General features: G+C 44.4%; 1 protein-coding gene across 1 annotated transcript in view; it reads left to right on the forward strand.

The window, feature by feature from the left end:
* LOC134610683 (von Willebrand factor A domain-containing protein 5A-like) overlaps window positions 1–11,845 on the forward strand; it is a 31,280-nt gene extending 19,435 nt beyond the window's left edge. The window contains exons 2-3 of the mRNA XM_063453791.1: window positions 9,234–9,360; window positions 10,760–11,845. Coding sequence (XP_063309861.1) covers window positions 9,234–9,360; window positions 10,760–10,839 — 207 coding nt within the window. The 3' untranslated portion in view covers window positions 10,840–11,845. The remainder of the gene's footprint in view (window positions 1–9,233; window positions 9,361–10,759) is intronic.
* The last annotated feature ends 7,195 nt before the right edge of the window (window positions 11,846–19,040 follow it).

A 19,040-nucleotide genomic window follows, 5' to 3' on the forward strand; every position in this document is an offset into this window, starting at 1 on the left:
CAGTGCCTTCTCTCCTGAGGGGCTTATCTCTAACTTTTTACCGTGTATTGTGTTGCACCAGTTCGTGTTTTGGTATGGTGCCCGTGCTGCCAAGCATCCATTGCCTTGTGTCTCTTGTCGTGTTGTGGTCGTGGTTGGCTGTACCCCAATCTCGGTTGGTCTGGTAATAGGTGTAGTTTGTGTGTATGTCTTGCTAAGTTGCCCTACCTACGGCTATGGGTGTCTCGGTAGTTTGTGTGCTCTGGGCGCTGCGGGGCTCTAGGTTCTGCTTTGTGATAGCTTGTTTGGGTATCTGATTGTCGTTGCGTGTTTTAGGCGGATTGGTATCTCCGCCGCCAAGTGTGGTGCTTCAGTCCTGGGTGGTATTCTATTGTGGTGTGACTGTGTGGCTGATTCGGTTCCCGTGTGCTGTTCCCTATTCGGCTAAGCCGAGGTCTTGTGCCTATTGATGTTCGGTGAGTGGTGCCCGTTCCCGTGTCCTGGTATCTCTCTTTGTGAGGTTCGTCGGGGCTTAGTTGTGTGTATGTGTGTGCGTTTCGTTGTGAAGTGTTGGGTTTCTGTACCCCGTGCACTTTTTTCTCCCCTGGGTGGCTTACATTAGTGTCCACCTCCTTGTCACGGTTGGTCGTGTACTCATATCTGGTGTGGGTATTTTTGGCATTATGTAGTGTTGTGTCGTTCGTACGGTGTCTCCCGTCCGTCGTGTTGGGCGGGGGTGTCCAGTTTTAGATCTGTCAGTCTGGGTTTGCTTCTGTGTCCGTCTTGTGTGGTGCGTTAGCGGGTCTGGTCTGGTGTCAGTATGGGGGGGGTAGGTAGTGTGGTTCGGTAGGGGGGGGGGGTTATGCGTGTCTCGATCCCCTGCTGCTGCCCCCCTTCGCCACATCCCTCCGCTCCCCTTCTGGTCTCCCGGTCGCTCTCTCCCGCCTCTCGACCCGTCCGGCTATTGCGGGGCCAGGTGTCATTGGAAGTCGTTTGATGTGGTTATTCTCAGCCAGTGGAACCAGCGTTTGGTGTATCTGTCTCTGAGTTTCGGGGTGTTTGCCTTTATATCTTCGTATTTCCTGGTGTTCTCCACCTCCTCCACCCATCTTGATATCGGTGGTATGCTTGCCTGCTTCCAATAGATAGGGATGATCGCTTTGGCTGCGTTCAGCAACCGCGGTATTATGGATCTGCCGTATAGCTGTGTGGCCATGTCGGTGTGATGGAGGAGAAAGGCCGCCGGGGACCTCTGGAGCATCTCGTCTGTTACTTCGTGTATGATGCCTCTGACCGTGTCCCAGAATGGCTGTATCCGTGTGCATGACCACCAGACATGAAGGAATGTGCCTGCCTCCTCCCCGCATCTCCAGCAGGTGTCTGGTATGTCTGGGTTCCTGATGTGTAATGCCGTTGGTGTCAGATACCACCTGGTAAGGATCTTGTAGGAGTTTTCCTGTAGGCGTGCTGAGCTAGGCGTTTTTTGTATCAGGGTGAGGCATTTGTCCCAGTCAGCTTCTGACATGGCCTCGTCCAGGTCTTCTTCCCATTTTCTTATGCAGGGCGGTGCCAGTAGGTATCTACTGGTGATCAGTATGGTGTATATCTGTGAGATGGCTCTGGGCTGGGTGTTTCCGCGTCTTGCGTGCAGAGGCGCTCGAATTGTGTCAGGTCTCTCGTCAGGGATGGCTTTTGCGGGATCGACCTGGCGTATTGGGAGAGTTGTGCTCTGGCCAGTGTGTGTGAGAACGTCAGTGGTCTGTCCGGGAAGAGGTCTGTTAACTGCCGAATATTGAATGGGTGTTCGAGGACGTCCACCATACGAGGGATTGTCGGGCGTCCTGCTGGGCTCGGTGTGGGGCCTAGGTCTCCCGCTGGGTAGTCCGGGTTGCCCCTTAGTGGCAGCAGCGGGCCCGGGTCGGTCGTCAGGTGTTGTTTGTGGCCCTGTCTGTGCCAGATCCTCATGGTCGCTGCCACGAAGGGGTTGGCGATGCGTTTGCGTCTGTATGCCGCCGCGGGTATCCAGGGTAGTGTTCGGAGGTCGCAGTTAATGGTGTCCGATTCCAGTTGGGTCCATGGCTTTGTGCCGCTGGCTATTGTCCAGCTGGCGACTCTTGTCAGGTGTGTTGCGTGATAGTATTTCTCAAAGTCGGGGAGTGCCAAGCCTCCTCGAAGCTTAGGTAGGATTAACTGGGTGTGTGCTATGCGTGGGGACTTGCCTTTCCAGACAAACGAGCGGACCTCTGCCCTCAGTGCCTTGAAGAATGTTTGCGGGGCATGTATCGGTACTGCTTGGAACACAAACAGCAGCTTGGGCAGTAGTGTCATCTTGACCGCATTTATCCTTCCCAGCCACGAGATGTATAGGGCATTCCATTTATGCAGTTCTTCCGTCGCTTTTTTCAATATGGGAAGGTAGTTTTGCGTGTACAGGTCTGCCGGGTTTGGGGTGAGCCAGACCCCTAGATATCGCATGCGGTGGTCACACCAGCGGTACGGGTGTTGTCTCTGCAGGGTCAGTCTGTCCGCGTGTTTGATGGTTAAGTTCAGTATCTCCGACTTAGAGTAATTAATTTTTAAGTTTGACACCTGTCCGTAGTCCTCAAATTCTTTCTGTATCGCTGGTAGAGAGGTCTGTGGTTTCGTGACCACAAATAGCATGTCATCTGCGTACGCTAGTGTTTTGTGGTGTGTGTTCCCTATCTTGAGCCCCTGGATGTCTGCGTTGCGTCTGATTCTGTTTAGGAATGGCTCCAGCGTCAGTGCGAATAGTAGCGGTGAGAGTGGACAGCCTTGTCTGGTCCCATTGTGGATCCGAAACGGGTCCGTCAGTGCGCCGTTGATCCTGAGTCGTGCCGTCGGGCAGGTGTACAGTGCCCTCACCCAAACACCGTATTTCGGCCCTATGCCTATGGTATGGAGGGTTTCCAGTAGCATATCCCATTCCACCCTGTCGAACGCCTTCTCAGCGTCTGTAGACAGGAGGAGGGTTCCGTGCCGTTGGGTTCTGACGTGTGCTATGATGTTTAGGGCCCGTATTGTATTGTCCCTCACCTCCCTGCCCGGGATGAATCCCGTTTGGTCCGGGTGGATCACGGCTGGTAGTAAGGGCGCCAGTCTCAATGCCAGGACGCTGGCGAGGAGTTTGATGTCTGTGTTTAGCACCGATATCGGGCGATAGCTTGGGCACATTGTCGGGTCTTTACCCTCCTTTGGGAGTAAGGTGATGTTCGCCGAGGTGAACTGGGCTGTCGGCGTGGCCCCTTCTTGAATGGAGTTCAGGGCTTTCAGTAGTTTCGGGACGATGTCTTGGGTAAATACTTTGTAGTATTGAAGGGGGAGTCCGTCGGGTCCCGGTGCCCTGCCTGTTTTTGCCTTCTTAATTGCGAGTGCCAGTTCTTCCGGCGTGATGGGGGCTTCGAGTGCTTCTCGGTCGGCCTCCTGAATTTCTCGCATATGAGCCGAGTCCAGGTAGTTACGTATGGCCCAGATTTTGTGAGGTTGCGTGTCCCCCGGTTTGTCTCGCCGGAGGTGGTATAGACCCTGGTAGTAGGTGTGGAATTCCGTTGCAATCTGGTCCGGGAGGTGTTTAAGCCGTTGCTGTGCGTCTTTTATTTTGGGGATGTATAGTTGGGTTTTACGTTGTTTCAGTAGGCTCGCCAGCAGTCTCCCGCATTTATCTCCATGTTCGTGTATCATGTGTCTATAGTGTTGGTATGAACGTTGGATTGCTCGGTTGAGGTGTGTTGTGAGTTGTGTTCGTTTGTCCGTTAGGTCTCTGTACGTTTGTCCGTCGAGAGTGCGTTTGTGTCTGGCCTCCAGGGTCGCTATGTCTTTGCCGAGTTCAAGCGTCTCCTGCACTGCCGCCTTCTTGCGGGTTGCGCATATGGCAATAATCTGGCCCCTTACCACCGTTTTATGCGCTTCCCAGCACGTCAGCGGCGTCACGTCCCCCGTCTCGTTGTTGTGGAAGTAGTCCCTTATGGTGTTGCCTATCTTGTCCGTCTCCACCACGTCTGAAAGGATGGATTCGTTTAGTCTCCATGACATCTGCCTGGGTCTGTATAACGGCGATTTCAGCCGTATTCGTATCGGGTTGTGATCCGACCATGTCATCGGCAGAATCTCCGCGTTTTGAAGTAGGTTTAGGTTGTAGTGGGACATCAGGAAGTAGTCCAGTCTCGTGTACGTTGAGTGTGTTTGTGAGTAGAAGGTGTAGTCCCTGGTTGTTGGGTGTAGCGCTCGCCAGCAATCCGCTAATTGGTGGAGGTGTAGAAGGCGGAGAGTGTTGGCGTGTCTGTTGTGTGGTGTCGCTTCGTGCGGGGTCGTGGAGTCCTGGTCCGGGTGTAGTGCCAGGTTCAGATCCCCCCCGACGATCAGGGTGCCTTCCGCGAATTTCATCAAGGTGCTGAGGGCGTCCCGAAGGAAGTGGTGTTGTTTCGTGTTCGGGGCGTATACGTTGGCGAATGTGTAGAGTTGATCTGCAATTGTGCCTTTAGTGAAAATATACCTGCCTTGTTTGCACCTGAGGGTTGCTAGTTCTGTGTATGGAATTCTGCTTGAAAAAAGAATGCACACGCCTTGTGTGCGTTTATCCGGGTTGTTACTGAAGTACCCTGTTCGGAAGTTGCGGTCCTTCAGGGCTGGTGCCCTGCCTTCTTGGAAGTGCGTTTCTTGGATAAACGCCACCGATGCCCTGTAGTGTTTCAGGTCCCGCAGGAGTCTTGTGCGTTTTTCTCTGATGTTGAGGCCATGTACGTTGTAGGAGACTATGCTCAGGTCTTCCCGGGTGAACCCGCTGGGGCCCGGAGCCGGCATCGTCCGGGCAGCCGCAGGGGGTGGATTGTTGGGTAGGTACAAGGAGGGCTGTGGGTAAGGTCGTGGGTCGTGAGCTTGTATAGCGTGGTACTGTCTCGTGTCAGGCCTTGTCAGGGGCTAGTGTCGCTCGGGTCTGTGCGTGTTGTAGAGTAACTGTGTACTCTTGGTGAATGGACAATCGTCCCGGTGGATCGACCTGTCAGCCCAACCGATAGGTGGGTTTGGGTTGTTCCCGGGAGTTGTGCGTCCCCTTTGTATCGGGGGCTACTGTGTCCTATACCTGTGGGGGTGTCGGGTATCTCGTCCGTGGTGGACTTTCCCTCCGCGTGGCGGAAATAGTAAGTAGTACTATTGGTAGTCTGTGGTCCTTCGTCTCCTAAGTGGCTTTGTGGCTGTGGCTTCCGTTTGGTCTCTCATTGTGTGTTGGGCTTTTGTCCTTGTGTGCGTGATGTGCTAGGCATTTTATGTGTTTTCCCTGCCGCGTTCCTACTTCTGTTCTGAGTTGAAGTCGTGTTGCCGTGGGCCTGTTGTGCCATGTGGGGTGGGTCTAGTGCACTGTTTAGCTGAAATCCAGTGAGGGCTGGGCTAATCATCGTCGTGGAGTGAGGGTATGTCGCTATTTGGCATTTAATGTTTGTGCGTGTCCTGTAGGGCCTATGGGGTGGGGCGCCTTGCGGTGTGGGGGGGGCCTATGTAGATTCTGGACCATGTCTCGGCGCTGGCTGCCATTCGGCGTGTGGGTGGTCTGGTACCCTCTTGTCGTGCCGCCTAGTATTGGCTTTTCCTCTGTTATAGCTGTGGGTGTGTTAAGTCTGGGCCTCTGAGCTGTGCGTATCGTCGTGTTTGTCTCCCTAGACGTGTGTCGTGCTCTGCTATATCGTACGTCTGTGCGAGGCAGCTGCTCCGACTGATCACTGTCCTGTCAGGGATAATACATTTTGTGCAGTATATCATATAGCCATAACATTTAATAGTTACATATAGTACATATTCAGTTTATTGCCGCCCTTCTCCCGTTTGTGTACATCTTGTGGCCCCGATTGTACGGGTTGGGTGGCTATCCTGACCCCCTCTCGCCTCAGCTTGGGATCCCAACCGCTGTGCCCGACTCGTGTGCCTTCCTCTGGGGGGCTGAGGGTTTGTATATTAATCTCCTGTTTTTTTTTTTGTTTTGTTTTTTTTTTTTTTGGTTGGGTCGTCTCTCCCCCTTCCCTCCCCTTCCCCCTATTTCCCACCCCCCATCTTAATATATATTGTTGTTTGCTCCCTGCGCCGTCCCTCCCCCTCCCTCCTCTCTTCCCCCCTTCCCTCCCTCGCCTTTCTGTCTTGTGTGTATCCCATCTGCCTGCCTTAATTGCGTTTCCTTCGTTCCCTTCCCCTTACTTGTCTCACTCTCTTCCCGGTGATGCGGGTATGGTACCCCCCTCCCCCCTCCTCCCCAGGTGTCGTCCCGTATATTTCACCCCATCCCCCCACCCCTTTCTGGTTAAGTGTTGAAGCATGAGTCTGCTTGGAAACCTGTCCAAATTGCACCTCCGGTGGCAGTTCTGCAAGGGAGTTATCGTGTCCGTTCATGCGTCAGTTTGCTCCCCACGTTGCCCACCGTGGTGGTCCCACCAGTCCCCCTCCCCAAAGTGTCCTGTCTGCCCCCCCTGCGCCTCAGTTGGCGGTTTATGCGTGTCCCTGGGGTTATCCTTGCGTGGAATCCCCCGTGGTGTGCGGCCGATATGGCTGGTGTCCCCTGTGCCCCGTAGCCCACCTTCCCCCACCCCAATTTTTGTAGACATGTGTGGTATAAGTGGGTTAATCCCCACTGTCATTACTCACGGTTACGATGCTCTGTGCGGTTGTGCTTAAGTCCCCCATCCCGTGCCCCGGCTGCGCTGCTTGGTGCTTGGTTACTGCTCCCTCCTCACTGGGCCCTGGTGCCCGTCGCGTTGTTGCTGTTGCTGGGGTCTTTGCGGGCCAGCGTTGGGTCTGCGTGGTAGTTGTGGTCCCGGTGGTTGTTGGAGGAACGATCTCGCCAACCAGTCTGGTACCTGTTGCGGCGGGAGGCCCAGGCTGCGTAGGAATCCCGGGACGTCTCCTGGCTTCCTTACGAACAATTGGTCTTGTCCGTGTCTTGCAGAAAGTGAGAACGGATAGCCCCAGCGATACTGGATGCCTGCCTGTTGTAGGGCTGATGTTACTGGGCGTAGGGCTCTTCTGGCTTGTAGGGTATATCTGGACAAATCTTGGTAGATGGAAATGGCTTGGCCTGCCATGCGGACAGTGCCCATGCGGCGGGCTGTGCGTAGTATTTCTTCTTTGAGGTGGTGATTGTCTAGGCAGCATATTATATCTCTGGGTTGTTCTTCTGGAGCTGGTATCGGTCTCAGGGCCCTATGCGCTCGGACCAGGCCTATTCTGGGTATTTGTTGGCCGCCCAAGACTTGGGTGAAAATTTGCCTATGGAGGTCTGATATGTTCTCCGAGGGGCCTCCCTCCCTTACTCCGTGGACCCGCAGATTCATTCTGCGGCCGCGGTTGTCTAGGTCGTCGACCCATGTGGTAAGATAGGCTATGTCTGCCTCCTGGCTCACTACGGCCGTGTTTGTCTGCTCCACGTCTGTCCTCAGTGCCCTGGTTTCAGTTTCCGTCACCGCCATTCGGGCCTCCATGTTTGCCATGTCTAAGCGTAGTTGGGCCACTTCCTCGCGGACCACGCGGCCTAGTCGGTCTGAGAGGGCGTCAAAGTCTGACTTAGTAAGTAGGTTAGGTAGGATGTCTCTCCACTCACCATCTTGCTGCCTCTGCTGGGGTTCTGAGAGTGTTGGGGAGAATCTGGCTGGTGTGGATGGGAGTGATTCGTTGGTCTGGCTTGCAGCCTCCATCTCCCGTTGCGGTGACTGCGCACGGGTCGCAGCTTGGAGGTATGCCCGGATTGTGTGGTCTCCCCCGTGTCCGGAGGGTCTTGGGGTGCTGGCAGGGTCTGCCTGTCGTTTTGTGCGGCCCATCTGCGGCGGGTATGAGAGCCGGTTTCGCCGATGTGCGGTAAGTGATTGCGGGCGCCACGAGGAGCTCAGGGTCTAAGCGGCCATCTTCTCCGGCTGCCGGACACGCCTATTTTTGTGATTTTTCTCAAGTCGCTATTTATATATATATATGTTGCTGCCCATTACTGATTTTATCTTTAGTCCTTCCATTTTAGAAACATATATAATGTGACGGCAGATAAGAACCATTCGGCCCATCTAGTCTGCCCAATTTCCTAAATACTTTCATTTAGATAGATAAGATTTTATAAAGATATACGCATCCCTTTTCTGTTGTTCTATCCTTCCTAAATATTGTATATTAATTTAAACCCTACCAAGTTTTAGTAATCCCAATTATGTTGTACTGCTCCTTGTAAGTCAATATCTCAAGCTCCCCCATTTCCTCACACACGATTCTTGCTTAGCAAGCATACTTTTAAGAGAGAGATCAGCTATGCCTCACTGATGATGCCTAACAAGGCTGAAACGATTGTCTGGGGTTGCTGTGTATCCCGTGCAGAGGGAACTTGCTGGCATTTTGGATCTGGACTGCCCGTATGGGTGGGACCAGTCTGATATGCTTCAGATATGTTCTCTCTGTAATGGCACAAGATGAGCTAAAACCTTGAGATCTGAGCGTGGACCCATTGAAGGGCAGGCTATTTGAGCTGCTGCCCGTTCACAGTACACTCTTGCGCCTTGTTTTTTGCTCTCCTTTATTTGAACAACACCTTTTTAAATACCTTCTTGCTCTAGGCTTCTGCTGAATCCATCTTCTTTCTATACTATACCAGTATCGTATAAATCTGACTGATGTGTTAGCCCTACCTGATCTTTTTTAAAGATCCTTAGAATTTCTGGAAGTCCTGTGAGTGAACCCGTCTTTGTGGATTGTTATATAGATAGCAGTGGGTTATACCCAGGCACAGTATATTAAAGGTAGAGTGCCCGTTTCATTTGTTTATATATATATATATATATATATATATATATATATATATATATATATATAACATACAAAATAGATAGTCCAGCTCACTCGCTTATTCACTAAACAATGATTTCAAATCTCACATATTATAATAGTTTTATTTAACAACACCTCACCTAGGCATATTATATTATATGGTCATATATTTCAATTATATATACAGTATATAATGCCAAAATACCAGAGTATTGCAGTATGCAATGATATCTCTTTTATTGGACTAACATAATATTTAAAAGACAAGCTTTCGAGAGTTCCCTGGACTAATAAGGCTAGTCCATTTTACACTATATATATATAGATATACATATAGCCTAAAATGTGAAATTCACTTAAGTGGATTACAATAACAAATTAAATGTTAACAAGAAGTTCCTACGATGTTTGAGATCTTATATTAAACATTACTTTACCTGTTTAATCCTCAGAGTACTGATGATTCGTTGTGGGTAACAGTTCTTGCTGTTATCTGGCTCCATGCTATGTCCTTCGATCAGAAAGATGAGTGGGAACTCCTGGAGGGCAAGGCTGTATCCTGGATCAAGTCCAAAGCAGGTAAAGATTAGAGAGGAGAAAAGCTGGTAATCCGTGAGGATGTTTCACCTGATCTGAACTAAAGTTCTCTTTTTAAACAAATTACAATTAACAGGGTAGCTCAACCATCCCAAAAGGCTACATTTCTGCATGAATCCTCCTAATGTTTTTGTCTCATGTATTTTTGACAATGAAGAGCTAATGACAAGTGATGCATTAAGACTAACTTCCCAGGTTATGGGATGTATGGTCGGTGTCCCCTGGGGCTATAGGTGAACTGTAACACTGGCTTCTCCTTCTCCCCACATATGGAAAGGTAATTCTAGACTGACACATTATAGGAGTAAATAAAATGACAGTTCCTTGTTCCCAAACCACAGTAAATTCTATTGCAGTGTTTACTTGGTGGGCAATCCTGCCACCACATGATGCCTCAGGCATGCTTGTGCATACTTGATCATTCACACAGAATTGCCATATGAGCTAATGCACACTGGGGTACTGCTTCACAAGTGCTCTATGTGTGCATGGTCGTGCAGGAGTTGAACTAACTTAATTTGCTGTACCTCTCTAAATGTTAATACCTAACCCTGGCAATAGTCCTTAGATAATGGATGTTGCAATCCCATAATAACAACCAATGCATAGATATTTAGCCACATATTGTAAAGTGATTTATTGTTAGCATTATATTAAATGGTTTACGCTAACCCTTTTAGTCCCCAGTTTGAATAATGCCCTGTTAGGCATTATTCTTTGGATAACCCCCTTACTTAATAGCCCTGAAAAATATGTTTCAAAGAAGTTTTACTTACCTTAATCCAGCATTGGGCGTAGTTCCTGTAGCTGCGTGGCATGTCCCCTTGTGACATCACAGAAGCAGTGTGGAGGTCTAGAAGCCTTAGATTCGACCAGGAATGGAGAACATTTCCATGTTGGAAGGGCGCATTCTTTTACCTGTAATCAAATAAGGCTACATTCAAGAAACTTCAATTAGATATTTTTAAAAATCTACATTATTTTGCAAAAATCTGACTACTATGTACTTTTAAAAAAATTCAAACTGAAGGACTTGGAAAGCCACATTGGGCCTTATGGACGCATGTTCCATCTGGGCCATTTGAGATCTGGTAAACTCTGCTAATTGACACCTTATACTTTTTGTTCTGGGCCTTTAATGTAGAAATAAAGCTGTTTAATTTATGCTAAGACTGTGGACACTCCATGTTCTCCTTACATTAACCAACTGTGGAACCCATGTAGGAAGTTATAAACACCTCACCATAGGGTAATAAGACTACTAGTCCAGGTTTGGATCCATGGCTGACAGAAACATGTTTTTATTCCCTTCTGGTGTTCTCTAATCTTCTGGTCAACCCAGAGATCTCCAAACTTCATAACAAACTATGTCATTTTGCAGGATCGTCTTTGAGTGAATTGGTGAATGCTGGAAACAAGTTGTTAAACTCTAAAGTGGATCTTAAAGTGTTTGGCCTGTGAGAAGATGTATGACGATTAAAGTAAAAGAGGAACAAAAAGTCTTCACCTTCATTTCGGATGATATGCTGCACTTTATTTTTATATCGCTTTATAGACGGCAAATCGATTCTCAATTATTTCCGTCAGATAGGAAAATATTGGTACCTTCTCATATTACTCTCGCTCTGTAACCACTCAACCTATATAGTCAACAGCAAATTGTTAGCTTATGCCAAAGAGCAATGTTTCCATATTATTCTCTTGATTTGTCCTCTTATAAAAATATTTTCATAGTTAGTGTAGCATTAATTAGACTTAATTATGTGTTCCTTTTTAAAGCTGTTATTTCATGGTAGGGCTTTAAAGGCATATAGCTTATCATAGCAGCATATAAGTAACGGTGGAATTAATGGGATCAGTTATTTTACTTTTGTGGTGGGTTCTAAGCTTAACTTCAGTCCGATATATCCATGGGTTCCCCGTAACAGGCTGCTATGCTCCCAGTGTATCTCCAGTTTGTCTGCCAGGTGTTTGAAGGAAATAAGGATGATTAATACATTGAACATTTGCTGCGTCAAAGGATAATTGGCATGATGATGGTGAGACAAGTAGATGACCATAGGCAAATACATTGTATTGTTTAGAAATGATCTGTAACTGGGAAGGCCTTTCGATACAGCTTTGACTTGTGTATAAATTCTCATCTGAAAGCGGTTTAAAACCCTAAACATCTTCTCCATCCTGTAACTGGATCCTATGGCCTAGGATACGTGCTGGTATTAAAAACCAGAGACATCAAGTGGGTGTCTGGCCGATGATGTTCTTGTAAAATGGTATGCTACAACACTATGCTCAGTTAGATCTCGGTTTATATAGCACTTAGCAACTCACAGTAAAAATGCTTAAATGCCTCAGTTGTAAAGTATTCGTGCATCCGACGAGCTTGCATTGCTGTCTGGAATTATGCAATGTCATTGTTGGGGATATATATTGATGACTAAAATATAGTTTTCTTTTGCTGGGTAAATGTGCTTTAAAATGAAATGCTCTTTAATCTGTGGGGGTAGGGTGGGTTCGTTTGTGTTTCATATATGTTCCATATCGGATTCATTAAAAGTTTGAACATACCTTTTGTATCGGATTCATTAAACATTGAATGTATTGTTTATTCATTGATTTTAAAGTCATAAAAAATTATTAGAATATATAAACTATATTACCGTATATACTCGAGTATAAGCCGACCCGAATATAAGCCGAGGCCCCTAATTTTACCCCAAAAAACTGGGAAAACTTATTGACTCGAGTATAAGACTAGGGTGGGAAATGCAGCAGCTACTGGTAAATTTCAAAATAAAATTAGATCCTAAAAAAATTATATTAACTGAATATTTATTTACAGTGTGTGTATATAATGAATGCAGTGTGTATATGAATGCAGTGTGTGTGTATGCAGTGTGTGTATGAGTGCAGTGTGTATATAATGAATGGAGTGCAGTGTGTGTGTATGAGTGCAGTGTGTGTATAATGAATGCAGTGTGTATGCAGTGTGTGTATGAATGCAGTGTGTAAGTATGAGTGCAGTGTGTGTATATGAGTGCAGTGTGTGTATATGAGTGCAGTGTGTGAGTGCAGTGTGTGAGTGCAGTGTGTGTGAGTGCAGTGTGTGTGTGTATGAATGCAGTGTGTGTATGAATGCAGTGTGTATATAATGAATGCAGTGCAGTGTGTGTATGAGTGCAGTGTATGAATGCAGTGTGTGTGTATGAGTGCAGTGTATAATGAATGCAGTGCAGTGTGTGGATATGAGTGCAGTGTGTATATGAGTGCAGTGTGTATATGAGTGAAGTGTGTATATGAGTGAAGTGTGTGTGAGTGTGCAGTGTGTGTGAGTGCAGTGTGTATGAATGCAGTGTGTATATAATGAATGCAGTGCAGTGTGTGTATGAATGCAGTGTGTGTATGTGTGAGTGCAGTGTGTGTGTGTGTGCAGTGTGTGTGTGAGTGCAGATCATTGGTGGGGGGTGGGCTTTTTATTAATTATTATTTAATTATTATTTTAATATTTTTTTTAATGTTATTCTATTTTTTTAGGTAATATTTTTTTTTATTTTATTATTAATTGTATTTTTTTATGTTATTATTATTTTAATATTTTTTTTTCTTATTATTATTTGTTTTATTATTAATAATTTTATTTTTTCGTCCCCCCTCCCTGCCTGTTAGCTGGCCAGGGAGGGGGGCTCTCACTCCCTGGTGGTCCAGTGGATGGGGCTGTAGGAGGGGGCTGTCAGGAAGCTATAACTTACCTTCACAGCAGCTCCTGTCAGCTCCCTTCTCTCTTCTCCGGTGCGTACAGCTCCCAGGTCAGCTCCCTCTGCAACTCTCGCGGCCGCGCGGAGCGTTGCCACGGTAACCCGTGGCAACGCTCTGACCCCGCGGCTCTCGCGAGAGTTGCAGAGGGAGCTGACCTGGGAGCTGCACGCACCGGAGAAGAGAGAAGGGAGCTGACAGGAGCTGCTGTGAAGGTAAGTTACAGCTTCCTGACAGCCCCCGGTCCTTGTCTGTATTATGGCAATGTAAATTGCCATAATACAGACAACTGACTCGAGTATAAGACGAGTGGGTTTTTTTCAGCACAAAAAATGTGCTGAAAAACTCGTCTTATACTCGAGTATATACGGTATATTACACTTATAAGGATATAAACGTTACAGAACATAACAAAGTGGAAAAAGTATATGGAAAATCCATCAGAACACAATACACACAATCCAGGACATGTAAAAACCACAGGCCTTGTAATAGAAGCAAAATAGACTAAATAGAGGTATAGAAACATAGAAAGATAGAATGTGACGGCAGATAAGAACCATTCGGCCCATCTAGTCTGCCCAATTTTCTAAATACTTTCATTAGTCCCTGGCCTTATCTTATAGTTAGGATAGCCTTATGCCTATCCCACGCATGCTTAAACTCCTTTACTGTGGTAACCTCTACCACTTAAGCTGGAAGGCTTTTCCATGCATCCACTACCCTCTCAGTAAAGTAATACTTCCTGATATTATTTTAACACCGTTGCCCCTCTAATTTAAGACTATGTCCTCTTGTTGTGGTAGTTTTTCTTCTTTTAAATATAGTCTCCTCCTTTACTGTATTGATTCCCTTTATGTATTTAAATGTTTCTGTCATATCCCCTCTGTCTCGTCTTTCCTCCAAGCTATACATGTTACGATCCTTTAACCTTTCCTGGTAAGTTTTATCCTGCAATCCATGAACCTGTTTATTAGCCCTTCTCTGAACTCTCTCTAAGGTATCAATATCCTTCTGAAGATACGGTCTCTAGTACTGCCTACAATACTCCAAGTGAGGTCTCACCAGTGTTCTGTACAATGGCATGAGCACGTCCCTCTTTCTACTGCTAATACCTCTCCCTATACAACCAAGCATTCTGATAGCATTTCCTGCTGCTCTATTACATTGTCTGCCTACCTTTAAGTCATCAGAAATAATCACCCCTAAATCCCTTTCCTCAGATGTTGAGGTTAGGACTCTATCAAATATTCTGTACTCTGCCCTTGGGTTTTCACGTCCAAGATGCATTATCTTGCACTTATCCACATTAAATGTCAGTTGCCACAACTCTGACCATTTTTCTAGTTTACCTAAATCATTTGCCATTTGTTTTATCCCTACTGGAACATCAACCCTGTTACATATCTTAGTATCATCAGCAAAAAGACATACCTTACCATCAAGACCTTCTGCAATATCACTAATAAAAATAATAAAGAGAATGGGTCCAAGTACAGATCCCTGAGGTACCCCACTGGTGACAAACTTCATTGACTACAACCCTCTGTTGCCTGTCACTCAACCACTGCCTTACCCATTCAACAATATTAGAATCCAAACTTAAATATTGCAGGTAAATAAATTATTGCTTTGTAGTAAAAACTATTTTATTTAATTTTTTTGACATTCTTTATTTTTGCTGTGCATATGCTTTCTTTCTATACAGAGGAGAGGGTGCTGTTGCTGTTACCTTCTCTTGTCTTGAGAAATCAGTCTGTGTGCAATACGTTCAGGCAAAAATGACAGAATGTAACCGTACAGTAATTTACTGTATATCCCCCATTGTTCTTGTTCTTAATTACATATTTGTTTACTAAATTGTTATTAAAGCAAGTCACCAACATTTTTTTTCAGAACAATCCCGCCCTTGGCCACACCCCCACTCGCACCTTATGATTAACATGTCCTTCTTTGTCCTTGTGGTGTGTTGGGAGGTAATTATTCACAAAAGGGTATCGCAGTAAAGGAGTTTAAGCATGCGTGGGATAGGCATAAGGCTATCCTAACTATAAGATAAGGTCAGGGACTAATGAAAGTATTTAGAAAACTGGGCAGACTAGATGGGCCGAATGGTTCTTATCTGCCGTCACATTCTATGTTTCTATGTTTCTATGTTTCTATGTCGTTCTTGGAAGAAAAGACCAACCCATATTAATTTTTATTTATAAAGTGACACCAAATTCTGCAGTGCTGTGTAATAGGTGGACTAACAAACAAGTAGTTGCAACAAGACAAGTTGGACACACAGGAACAGAAGGTGCTGAAAACCCTCTTGTAACTAACTTACATTCCAAGCCTATAAAAGAAAAAAAACACAACATAACTGTAGAACCTTAAAACAAGTAATAATTAATTAAATACCAAGCTCCTTTTAATCTCCTGAATAACTCTCCCCCTTTCTCTTGTTCCTGAATTTCTCATATCTTGAACTATCTCTCATAGACAATTGTAAGGGATTACTCGCAATTTCCGGGGATAAAAGGGGTCTGCAGTACCGCTAGAGAAGCAAATGCGATTTGTTCATGACACCCTTAGTAGTGCGGTAATACGAATCGAGACATGATAGTTCTTAGTTCTTTGTTTTATTCACTTATTTAAAAACACTTTGTGGGATGTAATGCGATACTCAACAACGTTTCAGCATGACTGGAAATTGCTGGCAACGCCACGTTATACGAGCACAGACTTTAGACTGTGACACGCTCGAAAAGTACGGCTGCGCGGATGCCGACGTCACGAAGCACCATTGTATTGAAGCATATTTGTGTGCCGCATTTCTGGTTCTGTTTATTTGTATGCTATGTATCTGCTGTCTTGCAAAGCAAAAAATAAAGAATTTAAAAAAAAAAATAATCTCCTGAATAACTAATTTACAGAGAATGGTTACAAACAAAAAGGGAGAAAGCTCTGGAGTTTACAGCTGTGAAGCCATATGCTCTTTGTGTGTTTGTTTATTGAGAAACACAAAGCATATAAACGTTTATGATCCTAAACCCTTTTTCAATTCCAACATGTATATCTGCTTTGATTTTAAAGTTGTGATATTTCCTCTTCTAGATATTCCTTTTGTCGTAATAAAGTTCTTAATATAAAAAGAAATGCTTTAAACACATAAACTAATTCTCACAATGACATACCCACTGTGACCACAAGGTGGCAGATAAACACTGTAGTGTAGATGGAATAGCTAATGCATCCACAAGGTGGATGGTAGTGAGCTGGTCCTTGAGTTTTGGTGGGTTTTTGTTATTGGGTTCCAGGAGTTTGTATTCAATAAGTCTATTAAAAGATGAAAAAATAAAAACAAAAAGGATACAAATGCAATGGAGTGTAAGCACTTAGATTATCGCTAGGTAAAACAAAGCTTTCATCTCATAATATGTAAAGGGAGAAAGGAAGTCGGGGGTTCTTCACGGCCGCAAAATAAGGCCACACCTCGAGTGGGTAAGTTAAATCTCTGTTTTCAACTCTCTATCAACTGGCTCATAGTTCGAAACTCTGTGAAATGAAATATTCAAGCCAATAAAACATTTTTTTATTGTAATACCTCTCTCAATTTAGATTCCCCTGATGCTAGGTTCTCCAGTTTCCCAAACTGCTTTTGCTGCGTTCACTAGTCTTTTAATATGTTTTTACAGGCCAGGTCGTATAATAAACGAGAAGAACCTTCGAAGCAAAACAAAGTGGCTTATCTGTCATGTTCTCATCAGTTTGCACATTTTTCTCTGGTAACCCTACATTAGGGGCTAATAACAACAAATATGAGGAAAACTAATGCCAGCCGTTTCACACCTCCATCACCGTTATGAAATACATTTAATGACCTATTTCCAACTGGATCACGTTCTACATTGTGTCAGCTGTTTCGCACGTCTATCACCCTTCTAAAATCCAAGTAATGGCTTATTTGCAATTGGATCATGTTCTGCATTGGTGTATGGCTTCCATGTGAGAGAATGGATTGTAAGAGTTTTATAGTACCACTAGGTGTGAGGAAGTAAAAGGTTCTTGGTTTGTTGACCTCAGGCAACATCAGTCTTGCTGTTCCTGGTAGAATTGTCCAATAAAGTTAAAAGTGTTTAGGAAAGTAGTAAGATAGTACTTAGGACCTATTCTATACTACAGGGAAGTAGTTTTGCCCACTGAGGGGGGGTTTATCATAGTAACCCTTCAGCCTTCCAGAGTCCAGCCACAGCATTGGAGCTAGATTAATGGAGAGAAAATCCCCCCTCAAAGCCAACCCATAGCGTTCATATCTGTGCAATGCTCCAACTAACTACTTTTGTGAGATCTGCTGATATCAGATTGAGCAAACCCCACCCCCTACGCAGATAAGGACTAATGGAGCTATGTTCCAGGCCCATGGAATGCTTTATTATTTATTTATTTTTATTACGAATATAAGGACTAATAGAGCTAAAGTTCCAGGCCCATGGAATGCTTTATTATTTATTTATTTTTATTACGAATATAAGGACTAATGGAGCTATGTTCCAGGCCCATGGAATGCTTTATTATTTATTTATTTTTATTACGAATATAAGGACTAATGGAGCTATGTTCCAGGCCCATGGAATGTTTTATTATTTATTTATTTTTATTACGAATATAAGGACTAATGGAGCTATGTTCCAGGCCCATGGAATGTTTTATTATTTATTCATTTTTATTACGAATATAAGGACTAATGGAGCTATGTTCCAGGCCCATGGAATGCTTTATTATTTATTTATTTTTATTACGAATATAAGGACTAATGGAGCTATGTTCCAGGCCCATGGAATGTTTTATTATTTATTTATTTTTATTACGAATATAAGGACTAATGGAGCTATGTTCCAGGCCCATGGAATGTTTTATTATTTATTTATTTTTATTACGAATATAAGGACTAATGGAGCTATGTTCCAGGCCCATGGAATGTTTTATTATTTATGTATTTTTATTACGAATATAAGGACTAATGGAGCTATGTTCCAGGCCCATGGAATGTTTTATTATTTATTTATTTTTATTACGAATATAAGGACTAATGGAGCTATGTTCCAGGCCCATGGAATGTTTTATTATTTATTTATTTTTATTACGAATATAAGGACTAATGGAGCTATGTTCCAGGCCCATGGAATGCTTTATTATTTATTTATTTTTATTACGAATATAAGGACTAATGGAGCTATGTTCCAGGCCCATGGAATGTTTTATTATTTATTTATTTTAATTACGAATATAAGGACTAATGGAGCTAAAGTTCCAGGCCCATGGAATGCTTTATTATTTATTTATTTTTATTACGAATATAAGGACTAATGGAGCTATGTTCCAGGCCCATGGAATGCTTTATTATTTATTTATTTTTATTACGAATATAAGGACTAATGGAGCTATGTTCCAGGCCCATGGAATGTTTTATTATTTATTTATTTTTATTGCGAATATAAGGACTAATGGAGCTATGTTCCAGGCCCATGGAATGTTTTATTATTTATTTATTTTTATTACGAATATAAAGACTAATAGAGCTAAAGTTCCAGGCCCATGGAATGCTTTATTATTTATTTATTTTTATTACGAATATAAGGACTAATGGAGCTAAAGTTCCAGGCCCACGGAATGCTTTATTATTTATTTATTTTTATTACGAATATAAGGACTAATGGAGCTATGTTCCAGGCCCATGGAATGCTTTATTATTTATTTATTTTTATTACGAATATAAGGACTAATGGAGCTATGTTCCAGGCCCATGGAATGCTTTATTATTTATTTATTTTTATTACGAATATAAGGACTAATGGAGCTATGTTCCAGGCCCATGGAATGTTTTATTATTTATTTATTTTTATTGCGAATATAAGGACTAATGG

This window comes from Pelobates fuscus, chromosome 5, assembly GCF_036172605.1.
Source record: "Pelobates fuscus isolate aPelFus1 chromosome 5, aPelFus1.pri, whole genome shotgun sequence".
Taxonomy (NCBI): Eukaryota; Metazoa; Chordata; class Amphibia; order Anura; family Pelobatidae; genus Pelobates; species Pelobates fuscus.